The sequence below is a fragment of the Myzus persicae genome, unplaced genomic scaffold (assembly GCF_001856785.1).
Source record: "Myzus persicae strain clone G006 unplaced genomic scaffold, MPER_G0061.0, whole genome shotgun sequence".
Taxonomy (NCBI): domain Eukaryota; kingdom Metazoa; phylum Arthropoda; class Insecta; order Hemiptera; family Aphididae; genus Myzus; species Myzus persicae.
In genome coordinates, this window is record NW_019104076.1 from 1,698 (window position 1) to 18,369 (window position 16,672).

Genomic DNA, 16,672 nt, shown 5'->3' on the forward strand with positions numbered 1-16,672 from the left:
GAGGGGTATAAAATATCCCAAGAACACAGTAGTGCCGGGGGTAATAATTTTCTAGAAAAATTATAGGTACCCCTGAGAAGTATGAATATCTGGAGGTAAGGATTTCTCGGTATTGTTACAACGGCAGATAATATAATATATAGATACTCTCAATAGTATTTATCTTAACCCAACCAAGGCCCTGTGGGCTGTGACATTCACAGAAGATGACGATGATAATAACACAATAGTCACCAAGTGGTCCTCTTTTGTAAAGTCACATCGAAGGTGAAAAAGTGTCATTTGGTTTGGATATTAAAATATCTCGTTGATACGAACGCGCAGGGAAGCACACAATTATTTATCATGAATATTTTATAGAACACTGAACTTAGTTTTACAAATGAGTTACCATTGAAATTATGTATACAGTACACAATGGACATATTAATTTTTTTATTGGTGTAAAAAAAGAAATAGCCAATACTTCATATCATAATATAGAAAATAAATATTGTCGCCTAAATGTGTGTGAGTATAGACTGTGAATCTATAGGTAGTAGGTATCAATATACATATTAATACATAGTTTATATTGTATTGCCTATTTATATATTAGATAATAATACCTAATTAATTTGCAAATTGTTTTTTTCTTAACCGGTATGTTTGCGTATTACCGAAAATGTGTTTATACTTTATGTATTATGATAATTAAGTGCGAAAACTGTTAACTGCTGATTTTAGATTCTGAGGGGAGCGATGAATGTATTGATTTTACAATTATGTGTTTTTTTGTCCGTCATCTCCTCTTGGGGCAATAATAGTGCTTCGATTTTCTTCATCAGCATCTCTTTTGGTAGGAAAGTGAATTTAGTCAGCACATTTGGGGAACGAAAAAAAAATGTCCAATAATTTCACAAGTTTTCAAAAAGAAAATGAAGAAAAAAACGGAATTTTTGGTTTTTGATGTAACAAAAAAAAAAAATTGCCGTAGATAGGTACATGCAATTTTCTCTAAATTTTTACATTTGGAATTTTTATGCATCATGAATTTTTCAAAATATTTTGACTCGTTTTTATAATTATATGCAATTTTTGATTATTATTAGTTTTTTTAAACTAGTATCGATAGAAACATTTTGCTCGGTCAAAAAACTTGAAAATGTAATAAAAGGTTTCTCGTAATTGTTGTTGTTAGTGGGAATTAAAAAAAATAAATTGAATTTAAAACCACAGTATTTTTTATGAGCTTTTGAATTTAGAATTTTTGACAACTTAATTAAAATACAAGAAAAATTGCAATTTATTTTTGTTAGAAATTCATAACATTTTTCCTTTTTTATCTAATATTTTAAATTTAATACAAGATTTCTTATAAGTTTGTCTACCTTAGTCAAAAAAAAATTTCTACCGATAAGTCAAATTAAACTGTTGTGAGCATTTTAAGTTGAAATTTTTACAACATTGGATATTCACTCAATTTCTCATGTAAATAAGTAGTTTATTCTGTAATCAAGACATCTAAAACACATATGAATACAGTTTTTTCTTATAGTAGTTTTATGTTCAATTTTGGACAAAATTTCATATTATTAAATAACCAAGAATAATGATTAAAGTGTTTTTGTTGTAATTTAAAAATATTATTCGAGGGTACTTGAAACGTGAAGAGGATATTTTTATATTTTATACACATAACGACTTTTCCAATGTAATTTTTTTTGGCAAAAATGAATTTAAAATACTGTAGTACTAAATGCTTAATAGTGAAATAAATTTATTTAATCACGATCACATCAACAAGTGTACTAAATTACTAAGTAATATTATAGACTGACCGTTTTCGCTCAGAATCGTTTTTCGTATACAATGATTTTACATCATTGAATTCAAATTTAGTACCATCTGTTGCAGTAACCCACTCATAACCTATGCGCCGTACAAGCAGATCAAGAGAAAGAAATAACTAAGTAAAATAATAGGTATTAACTAATATTATTATTTTATTTTGCTAGTGATATTAAAATTAAATACAGTTATATTACAATAATTATTATAATTATAGAAGAATTAATAAATGTTGTCTTAATTTAGTTAGATAGTTTGGGATTTAGTATTAAGACGAGTAAAAAAAAAAAACAAACTCGTACAAATGTAGGTACATATTATACAATTGGAATAATTGTTAAAATGTTAAAATGAAATACAATATTAGGTAGGTAGGTACATATGAAAGCAACAAAATATAATAATAAAGAAAAAAGTTTTAGCAAAAACATACATCGCATAGGTATACAATTTTGTTTACTGCAGTAGTGAGGTTATGGATATTTATAAAAATGATATGTGTCCGTCAATGAGTGTTAAATTTTAGTTTGAAGTTGACATACGTATCGGTATATATTATTTTGACATCGATATCGATATGGATACGAGAATAGTGCAAAACACGATAATATACTAGATGATTCATTTATTTGTCTACTCGTTATTTCAAAAAGTCTTAACTTTTTTAAATATATTATTAATTTTATATCATTTCAAGATGATATTGCTGTAAAAATATTTTTACTACTTGGTATCGAAATCGTTATTTGAGATTATTAGATTTTTGAATTGCATCACATACATTTCATATTTCTAAGCAGAGCAATATCCGGTGTATTTTAATACATAAAAACCAAATTTTGTACAAATAGTTCATTCGTTGTATAACTATAGTTCAGATTAGCGGAGTACCCCTGTGGCCCTGTACTACCTTCTCCGCTCCACAAAACTTTAAAATAATTTGTTTTTAATTAATGAAATAGATACTTGTCTGAAATTGTATAGTTATGGATTGCAATACTTTGAATGGTATCCCGCTCCGGAATATGAAATTAAAGGTGTAAGGTAAGAACTAACGGTGAAAATACCAAAATCTTAGAAATTATAACGTTAAAAATAGATAAGTATTTTTTTCGGAAATGTTTTGAAATTATATCAGATAATGTAAAATAATATTTTCAAAAATGATTAAAAGCTGAAACTCTTAGAAATAACGAGTGTAGGTGTGAAACTCTTCGAAATAATGAGTGTAGTTTTTTTTTTTTTTTTTTATTTTATTATTAATATAAAGTTTTCCCGACAGTCGACATCATCTAAACTTGGGTGTAAAGAATTAATTATTTTTTAACATTTATAAATTAGATCACAATTATGGTATAAATAGTTAAAACTATGGTTTAAAATATACAGAAAAGGATAAGATTGTGTAACATTAACAGATAATAAAAATAATAAAATATAAGACAATGTTTACATAATAATAGTAGATTAATGATTTAGGACGTCGTGTGGGCGGCCGCGTTGGAGTCTGCGACTGTTTGGTCGGGTGAATCGCTGAAGCCTGAAGTACTGTGGACCACTTGCTTTAGATAAATTGTTAAAGAAGCTTACCGATAATTCTTTTATGTAGTTTTTGATAGTTGGAATTTTGAAATCTGTGTGCATTGCGTCATTTCGGACAAACCATGGGGCATTTGAAATTACACGTAGGACTTTTGATTGTAATACTTGTATTTTGTGTATATGAGTTGTAGCACATTGACCCCAGACCGGGGCTGCATATAAAATTAAAGGGCGAATTATTTGTTTATATAATAATAGTGAGCACTTCCAGTTCAATGAAGTTTGCCGATTTATTAGTGGATATAATATTTTTAAGCGTTGGTATCCTTGCTGTAATTTCGATGATATATGAGGATTCCAAGTGAGTTTTTTATCTAATAAAACCCCAAGGTATTTAATATTGTGATACAAAGCTATGTTTTGATCGTTGAACTTTAATGTATTATAGTATTTGGGTCTTCGTAATGTGAATAGGACTGCTGAGCTTTTTGATGGGTTGAGTGAGATTTTCCAACTTTGCGCCCATTTTTCAACTGCGTCGAGATGAGTTTGAATATTATCTATTACCTTATCTACATTATCAGAGCTAGAATATATTACACTATCATCCGCATACAGAGCTATTTCCGTGTTCATTGTAGTGGGGAAGTCAGATATGTACAAATTGAAAAGTATTGGGGACAATTTTGATCCCTGTGGTACCCCAGCATTAATATATGCGATATCCGAATTTGTGTCTTCTATTTGGACGATGAAACTGCGCGAATATAGAAATGAACTAATGATGTTGAAGATGACTGTGGGTGTATTGAGGCATTTTAATTTGTAAAGTAGACCGTCATGCCAGACCTTATCAAATGCATTAGCTATATCTAGGAAAGCTGCTCCGGTGTGTTCTTTTTTTTCGAACCCATTACTTATGTGTTCTGTAATACGAAGAAGTTGTTGTGTCGTCGAGTGTTTTGGCTTAAAGCCAAATTGACATTGGGGTATTGCTTCTGTTGCATTTAAATGATTTATAAGCCTGGAGTGGATAATTTTTTCGAATATTTTTGACACCGATGAAAGTAAACTTATGGGCCTGTAGTTCTTAGGATCAGTATTGTCTTTACCAGGTTTTTTAATCATTATTATTTTAGCTTTTTTCCAAGCCATCGGGAGTGTAGTGTGCCGTGCGCGTGTATAGGTGTTGAGATGAGCATGTGTGACTATAAATAGAATTTACCCGAGGTTCCTGAAAATAATAAAAAATCGGTATTTAGTATTTTTATTCACGATGATTATTATAAACGTCTAAGGGAATAATTTTTAAGCGTGCTAAAAGCTATCATGGGATGATCAATTGTCCGTCTTCCGTCGTACGCGTATTAGGTATATATAGGCATAAATTATACGTGCGACGACGATGCGGTTAGACACGCGTGCATATTATTATTGTTATTACTGTTAGGTATAAAATGTATAATTACATCGTGCATGCACTATATACACTGTAAAACAGTGCACTATATAGGTAAAATGTACACATTATGAGGTAGTTATTTTTATTATAATATAGTTGTAGGTACCTAAGCCAAGTAGATAAAAAAATTGAAGTCACGCTCATCGGCGTATAAATCGTTTAAAGCAATTTTTTCCTCACACACACAACCATACACAAGCAAAAACGTGTTATTATCGAAGTGAGCTTACCTTAATTTATGGATTCTTTTTAGGTTTTTGACACGAAAACGAAACGTGCATCATAAAACACAAAGGCACGTTAAGGGCGGGGCTGCAGGAAGGGATGACTTTTTGTTTTTGTCTAACATACACGCTACATGGAAATTAAGATAATATTGTGTTCTATATTTCCAACTTACCGATTGATCCAGTGAAACGATAAGAACCCTGAAAACAAAATATTTGAATTTATATAGTAAGTCCACTTACTATTTGAGATCGACTTTCTCACATTTTTGATTTTAAGTAGAAATACGAAACTTATTAATTTAACTTTTCTTAGGATCCATTGGGATAAAATCAAAAATTTGGGAAAGTCGATCTCAAATAGTAGTAGACATAACGACAAAAACAAATTGTTTTTAGAATTCTTATCGTTTCGCAACGTTAAATCACTCTCACATTTTAGAACAAAAGTTAGTCATTGCAGCAAGATAATAATATTGTGTATAGGTACTTGGTATTAGGTATACCATACATCATGCGAATGGTACATTTTACTAAACATCATTATCATATTATACTCAATTAAAATAAAAAAGCGGGTTCGGATATAACTAGGAATAATATTATTACTTATTAGTATAGCCACGTCCCACATTCTTCATGCACAGGGGAGTGATCAGGATTTTCGAATTGTGAGGAGGGGGTGTTCGAACTTTTACGACCATGTTCATGCATGTGGTATGTGCGGAACCTTTGTGTTGTCTGCGTCTTAACAAAGCGTCATAAGCATAACATTGCATTTTTTACATTAAGATAATTTATTGTTATACAGATTGCGGATTCATCATAATTGTTTCAAAATAAAAACAGATTATATTGACAATAATATTTAAATATTTTATTATAAGTTCGAAGTTGTTGTACGCCGCACGTAGTGCTATCCTATAATATTATTGCTGCTGCAGTACGCTTGTACCTACGAAATTTACGGGCATAACTTACTTTTATTATATTTTTATAATCTATATTGTTATGTAAATAATATTGGTAATTTCTTTCTATTTTTGAATTACCTTCATAAACGATTCACTGCCCATACAATAGTTTAATCTTTTTTAATTGATTTACAGCTGCAAGTATAGCTAGTTTGTAGAACGGTGTTCTAGTGTTGATCGACGAGCTTATATTTTTTCTAAATAGGTATATATATTAAAAAAAAATAGTAATTTTTTACTATACTATATACACATTTAATCTATATATTATGTATTATTTATGCAACGAATGATGATTTATTATATTAATTTTTTGTTTTTGGCGTAAGTCACATTGTTGGTCACTTGGTTGTGGTGCACATGCAGCGTATTTAGAGTACCGTAGGTTTGTTTTGCAAGTGTAGATCAGATACTTTTTCGGGTAATAATATTAAATAATTATTTTTATTTTATAGATCTTAAGTCTCAATATTCTGAATATTTTCAACGATCGATTACTTATAATATTTTTAAAACAACTAAAATCAATAATTATAATTTACCTTTGATAAAACAGTCGATTAGTCAACTTTGCAAACGGCTCATCAACAACCAAATATAAGATTAAGGCCAACAAATAGCACTTGAATGAATCATAAAGATAAGCCTCAAACTGTAACCAGGTAAATTCAAAAATTATAATATAAGGTTGCATATATTAATAGATATAATATATTAAAAATGCAATACAAATCAAAAAACCAGTAGTATAAAATTGTAATTGTATTCATCTAATACTTAAAGTGGATGTACTAAAATTCTCTCATTGATTTTCATATATATATCACCACATGATGATATTGATAATTTTTAACAAGGATTAGATTTAATTTTAATTTAACACAATTAATGAATAATTAAATAGTAAGTATTTTTTGAGGTGAGATTAATATTAACAAACAATTCAAATAATTGCAATGACAATTAAAATATTATTTCAAAAAATGGTTTTTCACCATATGCATTTATAATTTTACTAGAGATTCAAATTTTTCTAAAACATGAATTGACCATATTTTTGTTCATAATGTTGAATCCAATAAAATAAATTTTCATATATTGAGATCTGGTATACGTATATAACTGATCATTTTGCAACAACGTTGTTATCGCCCGATATATATAGGTACGGGATGATCCAACAAGTATGCTCATCCCCCCTTTTTTTTAATAATGAAGTTTTTCAAAATCTGATTTTTGGAATCTTTAAATATACAAAGACCATATTATTTTCATATTCTAGAAATTTTTTGTACCACTTAAGGAGTGTCCTGTGGCGATACAAACTTTTGTTTTTCAAATGGGAACCCCACTTTTTTACTGTAAATTATTTAGCGGCTAAATTTTTTGAGAATTTTGATGTATTGAAATCAAAATTCGGAAGAGTAGTTGTCTAGTTATTACACATTTTGTGATAACTAACCTTATAGGTTAGGTTATAATTTAAAGAAAAAAATCGGGGTTCTCACTTGAAAAACAAAGGTTCATATCGCCACAGGTCACTTCTTAAAATATCTCAAGAATATGAATATTATATGGTCTTTGAGTATATTTAAAGATTCCAAAAATCAGATTTTGAAAAACTTCATCATTAAAGAAAAAAGGGGATGAGTATACTTGTTGGATCACCCTGTATACACGATAATAATCCTAAAAAAAAATTGTAAGACGAGATATAATAAACACCGCTTATTTGGACTTATTAACAAAAAAAATTAGCAGTTATGTTTGGACTATGATAATGTTGATACAATGTTTGCCGTTTTTAATTCTAAAATTATCGAATTTATTAACTATTCAGCTTTTCCTGCAGATATAAATTAGAGGCCTAAAACATTTTTAAAACTAAGAATGGATTACTTCTGGAATTATTATTTCTATTTTAAATAGAGAAAAGTTATCAACTGAATTGAGAACCAGGACTTTACTTATTTAGTCCTCAGTATTTAATAAGATATCTGGTTGAAAATTAAAATTGACTCTCCATAATTGATGCTTATTAACAATACCCATATTTTATTATAGTTTTTAAAGAACAGAGGAGGAACTAATTGTTTTTACAAAATATGTATAAAACCACGACAGTAGACGAAATTTTCATTTTTAAACCGATCCGGAACCGGAACCTTAAAAATCATCAAGATTGCAATCAGGCATTAATATGAAAAAATCCACTCTATTCACATGTTTTGTCCATAGATTATATTTATTTATTCATACCAAATTGTATTCTATTATATTGCTCTCTTTTATATATATTCTTAAGAACTGATCCCCCAGCACCAGCTTTGATTACCAGAGGTGCTGCAATATTGTATTTATAATTGTAAATTTTGATGTAACAACTTGTGATGTTGCGATAAAATTATTATTATTATAGTTTAAAAGTTATCAGTTTTTAATGGGAGACTTGACGATTAAAAAAACATTTTGATTTTTTACAATCGACGTTTTTCCGACATATACACACCTAACCATATCATATATTAGTTTCTTACCTACCACATATATTGCTGAGTGCTGACAGCTGAACAGGTAACCTCTGCGAACTCTGAGATGTGTACATTACAGTGAAATTCACCAACGAAACGGAATATGAGAGTTTACCCATGATGGCAACAAATCTACTGCGGAACAAATTTTCAAGTTGACCTACAAAAATATTTGATGTCTCGATTTATTAATAGAGTTGTTGCCCTGCGTTGTATATTATACTATAATTGGTTAGGTCATTGTGATCGTAAATACAATTCAAACTAAATAAATACTTTTACTCACCGAAGCCAGACGTAAAATAGCTTATGGTAATCCATATGCCCGCTACCGGCCACGTACAATGACAGATCGTTGAGTACAAGGCATGTTCAAACGGATAATAAGGTCTATCCCTCGTATAGAATACGGCGCCGTAAAACTGAGTCCATAAAGTTAACGTGCAAATGGCGAATATTCCGCCGTGGACCGCAGTCTATATACACGACACACAAATAGAACATTAATACAAATCATTATCCCAATATACGTAAAGAATAGTAAAATCGCCAAAAAATGTTTTGTGAAACACACCATAACATTTTTAGTTAGCTACTAATAAGCTAGTATAAGGTAGTTACTTGAGAAAATTTCACTTTTCTTTCCATCAGTTTTTCCACTACACGCGCCATGGCTAAACCGACGAAGAATGGTGTAGCCCGCATATAACTTGGTCGGTACGACTCGTTTAACGATAATACATTTCTCGGGTACAATAAGTAACTGTGAAAAATACAATACTAAATATATATTATACTGTATAGCCATATAGGTAGTATTATCATGTATAACATACCGTATTATTAATATACAATTTTATTATTCAATAATTACAATGATAGGCTGTTGCCATACAAAAATTATCGTAAAAATTTGTTTTTGCTATTATTCGATATTTCGCAATGTAAGACGCGGCTGTTACATTTATTGACCTTTAATTTACAGATCGGCCCATCCTACACCAAAATACATTGATAGTCGCTTGCCTAAACGGCAAAAATCTCAAATGCCAATCTCATGAGCAGTAGGTAAATGTATTTATTTGTATTCTTTTAATATTTTTTTTGTTGTTTTCTATTTTTATTTTTTATCCTTCTTTCTTTTTTGTATTTCTACTACCTTTGTTCTTTCTTATTTATTAATTACTAATATATCTACTGTTCTCATATATGTTGTTAATTAATCAGCTGTACATTCATGCAAAAAGAGCTCAGCCCGTATAATAAATAAAAATAATAATAGTAAATTATTTGTATATTATTTAATATTTATTTATTTGAATTTTGTACTGGCAAGTGGCAATATTAGTATTATTATAACGTATTATTGAATTATATTTATGTATTAATTTAATCATTTGTACATATATTGATTTGCATTGCATATTATTGTTTAATATTTTTAGTCTTAATTTTTTGTTCGGAGGGATATTAATACATTAGGTCCATTGGGCGGAAATCGTCCAATGATTCGGGGGAGGGGGGGACTTCCTAGAATCGGTTGTTGATAGGTTTCGTTACCACATATTTTTTCATTTTAAATAAAAATTAATTTTTAAAAAAAACCATTAATGATATTTTTAAATTATAATTTGTGATACCTACAGAAAGTGGTCATACTATACATTTCAAATCCGATGAGAAAACACTGACTATAGTGACTCTAAACGAGGTACCGCTGAAAACCGACTTCAGTGAGACACAAAAAAGGGTAACAAAATATAAAATAATTAGTTTTTTTTTTTGAAAAATCTTTTTTTAAGTGATCAAAATACTGAACATACGGAATAAGAAATTTATCCATTCCATCTCTTCCAGTCAAAAACGTGATTATGAACGGCACGGAAATGGACAAACCAATTATCAGCCCAAGCAATGCGATTCCATAATTCGGGTTTTTCGTGTAAACGTAAACAACAATAACTCCGATTATGAAAAACTGAATGTCAGACGATAAGTACCAGCCCATATGGAGGCACTAGAATAAAAAAATACATATTAAATATTTAGGTTACATTGTTACAAATATATTCAAGGGGACTGTATACAGTCAGTAACCAATAAATTGTTATCAAGACCAAATTATCGGACTTTGGTTGGATGAATTTTAATTTGGAAAATGGATTTATGTTAATTGTAAATTATTATTTACAGGAGTACAACTATTGTTCATGTTTCAGTCTTAGCTATGCCTGTGTAATCGGCGGTTCTGAATACTTTTTACTACTTCTGTATACAACATTAAACATTTATGAATATAAATGTTATTGTTTTTTTGTAGACTAAAATACATCGTATTACCTGATGCTTGATGTCAACGAAATTGCTTATGAACAACAGGTTGGTCCACCAATAGTTCTTACATATCTCGGCTTCTTCCCAGGACTTATTTGGCCACAGCGGACCGTCTCCAAGATGGGGTACGATATGTGCAGTGATCGCCATCATAGCGCAATAAGCCGGTAACATCCTTCAACGAAATGAAAATTATTAAAAATAATCAATATTCCGTTATTGATGACATATTAAGCCTGTTGAGTTTATCAAATAAAACGTCTGTTGGTTCTTATAGAGTATTTAAAAACAACACTGAAAATTAACCGAAATCGTTTGAAAAAAATATAAAATTTGTTTATAATAATACCTATTTTTATAATACCTTATTATTCGCTTGATGATTGGTAACGACAGTGTCCTCCAAACCGATTCTGCCTTTGGTTTTTTAAATTCTCGAAAAAGGTTCTTGTACACGATAAAACCGCTCAAGAAGAAAAATGGGTCAACAATGTTCATACCAGTCAACAGCAAAGCTGATCCGTTGAGGTATATCTGAGATTGTTAAATAATTATATAATATTTTTCTTACCTAGCTACACATTTATCAAATTACATTTTCAATAAACTTCGGATTACTGATGGGATTCGATACCAAAATAAAAATTTTATGTCCAAAGATAATAGGAAGCATCGTCATTACTTTTAAGGTATGGACCATATTTAATTTGTTGTTTCTGTCAAATTTCCATAATGTTTTTATTGACTCGATAAATGAAAATGCGTAGAGAAATGAACCAGACATTTCACCTAAATATGGAGAAATAATCATTAAATATTATAAACAGGGATGAAATTTTAAATTTGTACACATTAAAAATAATACATTGTGGGTATACATTATTAAATGGGTACCTACAGGCTACAAGTATTCGTTTGTTGCTCACCGCTTTCATTTGTGTTTTGTTGGTACGATAATCTTATAAAATGGTGTAACGTCGCACCGCAACAAAGCAGAAAGAGTAGTGAAAATGTCCACCTAAAAATAGAATTGTATGATTATAATTTTTAATGCGTTTCCTATACTTAATTTATAGTCTCCTCTATAATATCGACTTGAAATTTTAAAAATTAGTGGACATAGGTAATTAATAATGTCAGGTAAAAATAACTTGTAGGAACTTTAATAATTTGTTGTGCAATTTCAAACTTTACAACCATGTTTGTGATTAATGACAGAGTAATAATAATCACATTGCTTACCAGGTAACGTAATAAGGTGTGTCATAGGGATACGTATCTTCACGGACCCTGCACATTATCGGGTCAACTCGGACGACGGTTTTGAACTGTTCGGAGGGAAACGCCTCGTCGAATTGGCTTTGTAGTGATGTCTGTAGGTCTAACGCCGAACAAGTGCCTGGTATGCATACTGCCAAATGAAAAACGTTTCGTTGCACTTGGTCCTGGTAATCGGCCCACTGAAACAGCGTAGCATATTAGTATGTATTATGTTGATTAAACTATACGAAATTTTTAGTTTTCGTATAATACTTTAATACCCAATTGGCAATTGTATTATTACTTTAATGAAGTAGGTTATTTTAAACGGACATTTGGATACAGGTCTAAATATTTAACTGTGCTTGCGCCTTTTTAATTGAAGAGCAGCAAGAAAGACTAGTGTCAAATGTTCAAGAATTTTCATGTATTATGTATGTATTCAACTCCGGATTATGATAACTATTAAATTTGAAATTTAAAAAAGTGGATTTATCATAATTAATTTGAAGTGAAATATTATCCAACCAAAATTTAACATTTTTTAGTCAAACAATTAATTTTTTCTTAATACTATTCAAACAGTCACTGCTAAATGTAATAGTTGTATCATCTGCAAAGCACAATTATTCACCATCAATATTTTGATTAAGGAGTCCATTAATGTAAATAGTAAACAGAAACAGACCCCGTCACTGTGCCCCTGAGCCCTCAGGCACAGAGTACTTTATAAGTGACTCATTACTAAATGCATTATTGATTTTAACAATTTGATACCTATTTGTAAGATATGACTTGAAAAAACTTGGTTCGACACATCTCACTCCGCAGTATTCTTGTTTTTTGATTAAGATATCATGGTCAACAGAGTCAGATGCCATTTCTAGATCTAAAAACACCCCAACTACTTCTTTTTTTAAATCCAATTGATCTGATATAATTTTTTTGACATGGTAGTAGATAGTTTGTTCCTAAATCCATATTGATTTTTACTGAAAAATTTATTTTTATCTAAGAATTCTGTCAGTCTTATTTTTACACTTTTTTCTAGTAGTTTGTTTAGTTATTATCCACGTTAATGTTATAGGTTTACATTTAGTACAGTTTTTAATGTTATCATTTTTCGGTAGTGGTATAACAATTGATTTTTTGTAACTCATCGGAAACTCTCCCACTAATAAACATTTATTGAATATAATAGATAACGGTGGTGATATAATATTAATAGCCGTTTTTTTTAATAACAAAAATTAGTTAAAGACTCTTCATAGAAGGAGGAGTGTTCTTTACATTTACTAATAAGGTATCTTATTTCACCTGGTTAAATTTGCTTAAAATAAATAGAGTTAGATATATAACAATTATTGTTGAGTTCATTCTATTTTTTTTCGTTTAAAATTACTATTATTAATACTATTTGCAATATCAGCTCCCATATTAGTAAAAAATATAGTAAAAATATTAGCAATTTCGTGTTTGTTAGAGGTTATGTTATCATTTTCATTGAGTATTTAATTTACATTGGTTTTTTCATTTGTTTTTGTGTTAGATGCTTCTTTAAAACATTCCTATATTTTTTTTTATATTCGTACCAACTTTATTAATTTATTCAATATATTTCTGAACGAAATATAATAGGTTTTTTAGGGTAACATTAAAGGGCTGTTTAAAGGTTTTTTTATAAATGTTTTCCCTTATCCTTATTGAGGTAACAAGACCAGCTGTAAGCTATAAGGTTTCAATTTCAATTTTTTTTTTGTCTTATAGTTACATTGAGTTTCATTGGAAGATAAATAAATAAATTCATTCATTTTATCATTAAAGAAATCTACTGACTGCTTAACAGTTTTACCTTCGAATATTGAACTCCAATTTTCTATTTGTACTAATAAATTTAAGTGTAATTAATTAACTCTAACATATTTTTTGTTCATATCATTTTATTATTATAATTTCCTGGTACATCCTCAATATTAATATTTAAAATTAAACTAAAATGGTTGGTTATACTGTTACGAAGAACATACGTTTTGACATTTGTATTAGAAACATTTTTTATAAATAAATGATCAACACAAGTTTTTGATGCATTTTTTAATCTAGTATAAAGATTACATGCGGAATAAGATCCTTTTTATGCTAATATATTTGAGTATTTCTATAGGTCATAAAAAACGTAACTCACCCCTAGTACGGTTTTCCACGCATGGTTATTACCAAAATCGTCAAAGTCTACCGTTCTTTTGAAGCTGTAATCTCTCCCGGAAGGTGGAATTAATTTTATTTCCGATAAACAGTATTGTCCTTTTATTGGATATCGTATGTCCACACATTCGTCATAGACTCCCATTTGATATGTATTTCCCGCAAGTAAACCGACTGGATATCGATCCCAGGATTCTTGCACTGAAAAAATTAATTCGTTATTATTAGTTGTCACACTAAAGTTAATTTATAATTTAAAAAAGTTAATTCATATGGTTTTTTCCAAAAAGAATAAAAAATATGCAAGATCTTAATTGTAAAATTTTACTTAAGGTCATTGTTTAAGGGGGCAACATTTAGGCGTTTTATAATTTCACTGCCGCAGCCCACAGTCGTCGTTTCGACGAAGTGTTTTTGTTGTTTTATTAATATTATACACATGATTAATAATAATAACTATAACTAATGTTTATAGGATTATTAAATTCTTTAAACTAATTTCTTACATTATATGATATTATGATGTAAACAATTTTAAACTGTTATTCACAGCATAAGTACTAAATGTAAATAACGAAAAAGGAATTGAAACTGTATAATATTGTTGATATTGAAATAATATTCTGTGTCATTGTAAAATCTTCAAGTTTTCAAAAACTCTTCACCGCAATAGGTATCGGCAATTTATCGGAGGGTTGCGACTTGCAAATATTACAAACTCTCAATTCAATCCTCATTCTGATTTTATTTTATACAGTCAGTTCGTCATCTAATTGCAACTAATATGAAATAATTGATCATCACTCACTTCTGACGGCCCAACTGGTGTGGTTGCTCAAATGTTCCTCGTACACGGCGGATTGTCGGCGACAAGCCGTGTTGTCCGCTCTCCCTAAGGTGAAGTTGGCCAGCGCCCGGTAAAACAGATCGGACAACCATGTACCTGGTATTAGGTCGGCGGTTGTGTCCCGCTGAAAATTATGGTCGGTTCCATCACCGTTGGCCGACTGCAGCTGACCGATCAGCAATGACACGGACGCAAACAAAACGATCGTCAGCAGCGATGGTCGTGACATAATAATAAGATAATAGATTTGTATCATACACTAAATTTGTATTATTGTATTCATTAAAGGTAGTTTTTTTACAGAAAAACAAAACACTCTAAGGGACGGAGACTCGCGAAAAATGTAATTTATATTTTACAAACGAGTATATTATGACTACACAGCATTGGATGTTTTATTCTTATTGTGAGAGTGACATTACAAGTGGTTTCTCATAAATTATAATCGGAGAGGATCAGTTCGAGCTAGGTTGATATTAGCAGTATATTTGAGTATTAGACTGTGCAAAATATATCACAATAATTGAATGACAGGAAACACTCATTACTGTTATGCAATACATGATAATTTTTCAACTTAACTCTTTTTTTAAAAGTATATCACAATTAATTTACCTAACGTAACCTTTGGGTGACAAAGAATTAAAGATTCATAACGTATATTGAATAATGGCACTCCCAAATCAGACTGCGAAATTAATTATAATAAATTTCAATCGCTAAATAATCTTTTATATCATTTTTATCATAGTGTCATTAGGTACTCTATGTATTATTGCTTGAGCTAATTTCCGTTTGATGTTATACCTATAATATTATACCATGTATAACGATTGCAGTTTTGATCCACCACCGATATTTACGTTCATAATTTTTAGTCAACAACACTGTCGGAGCGTGGACTCACCAATACCTATATGAATTATTATTTTTTATATCAAATGATATTGATTGTAAGCGCAATGAAAATGTATACTTTTATAAATAGCGAACGACTTTTAGATCTTTCAAATAAAATTCGTCTTTTTTAAATTTGACTGCTGAGCGGATAAAGCGATTGTATTGAATTTATAATGATGTTCTTATTTTGTATAAATTTACATGATTTATAGTACAAAAATACTTTGATTTTCTACTTTGAGCGATGTTTGTATTAAAAAATTGGATCTAGTTGGTATTTTTAATGGATAAAAATAACGAAAATTCTAAGTATTTTTTCAAAATAATCAGTTAAACCTATAGAAAATGTAATGAAAACGGAAAAATTCTCTTGAAATTGACACCAAAAGTTTTTAATATACATAATTTTCTTTGCATTAATACAATTTTCAAAATCATGAATACTTGTAATTTATTTTGAAAGTAAAAACGTATGCAAATTTAAATATTCATACCTAAAATTTGAAATTTAAATACAAAGTTCCTCATGACTCATAAGTTATTGTTAGAATTACAAAATA

The 16,672-nt window shown here is 29.6% G+C and overlaps 1 protein-coding gene across 1 annotated transcript; it reads right to left on the bottom strand.

Moving 5' to 3' along the window:
- Positions 1-6,577: 6,577 nt before the first annotated feature.
- Positions 6,578-15,758, bottom strand: LOC111038383. The gene is made up of 12 exons (XM_022321453.1): positions 15,174-15,758; positions 14,346-14,566; positions 12,143-12,360; positions 11,827-11,918; positions 11,496-11,689; positions 11,265-11,434; positions 10,907-11,075; positions 10,390-10,583; positions 9,188-9,329; positions 8,853-9,042; positions 8,577-8,726; positions 6,578-6,687 (listed from the first exon to the last, which is right to left on the bottom strand). Exons 1-12 carry the CDS (start codon positions 15,466-15,468, stop codon positions 6,683-6,685), a joined length of 2,040 nt encoding a protein of 679 aa, XP_022177145.1. The 5' UTR covers positions 15,469-15,758; the 3' UTR covers positions 6,578-6,682.
- Positions 15,759-16,672: the final 914 nt, after the last annotated feature.

What these genes read in the sequence shown, in the direction of transcription:
- LOC111038383 (XM_022321453.1), bottom strand. Translation starts at nt 15,468, where the DNA reads ATGATACAAATCTATTATCTTATTATTATGTCACGACCATCGCTGCTG. An exon ending in CGTGGAAAACCGTACTAGGG is followed by an intron (nt 12,361 to 14,345) that starts GTGAGTTACGTT and finishes ACGCTGTTTCAG; the next exon opens with TGGGCCGATTACCAGGACCA. An exon ending in CTATTTTACGTCTGGCTTCG is followed by an intron (nt 8,727 to 8,852) that starts GTGAGTAAAAGT and finishes ATATTTTTGTAG; the next exon opens with GTCAACTTGAAAATTTGTTC.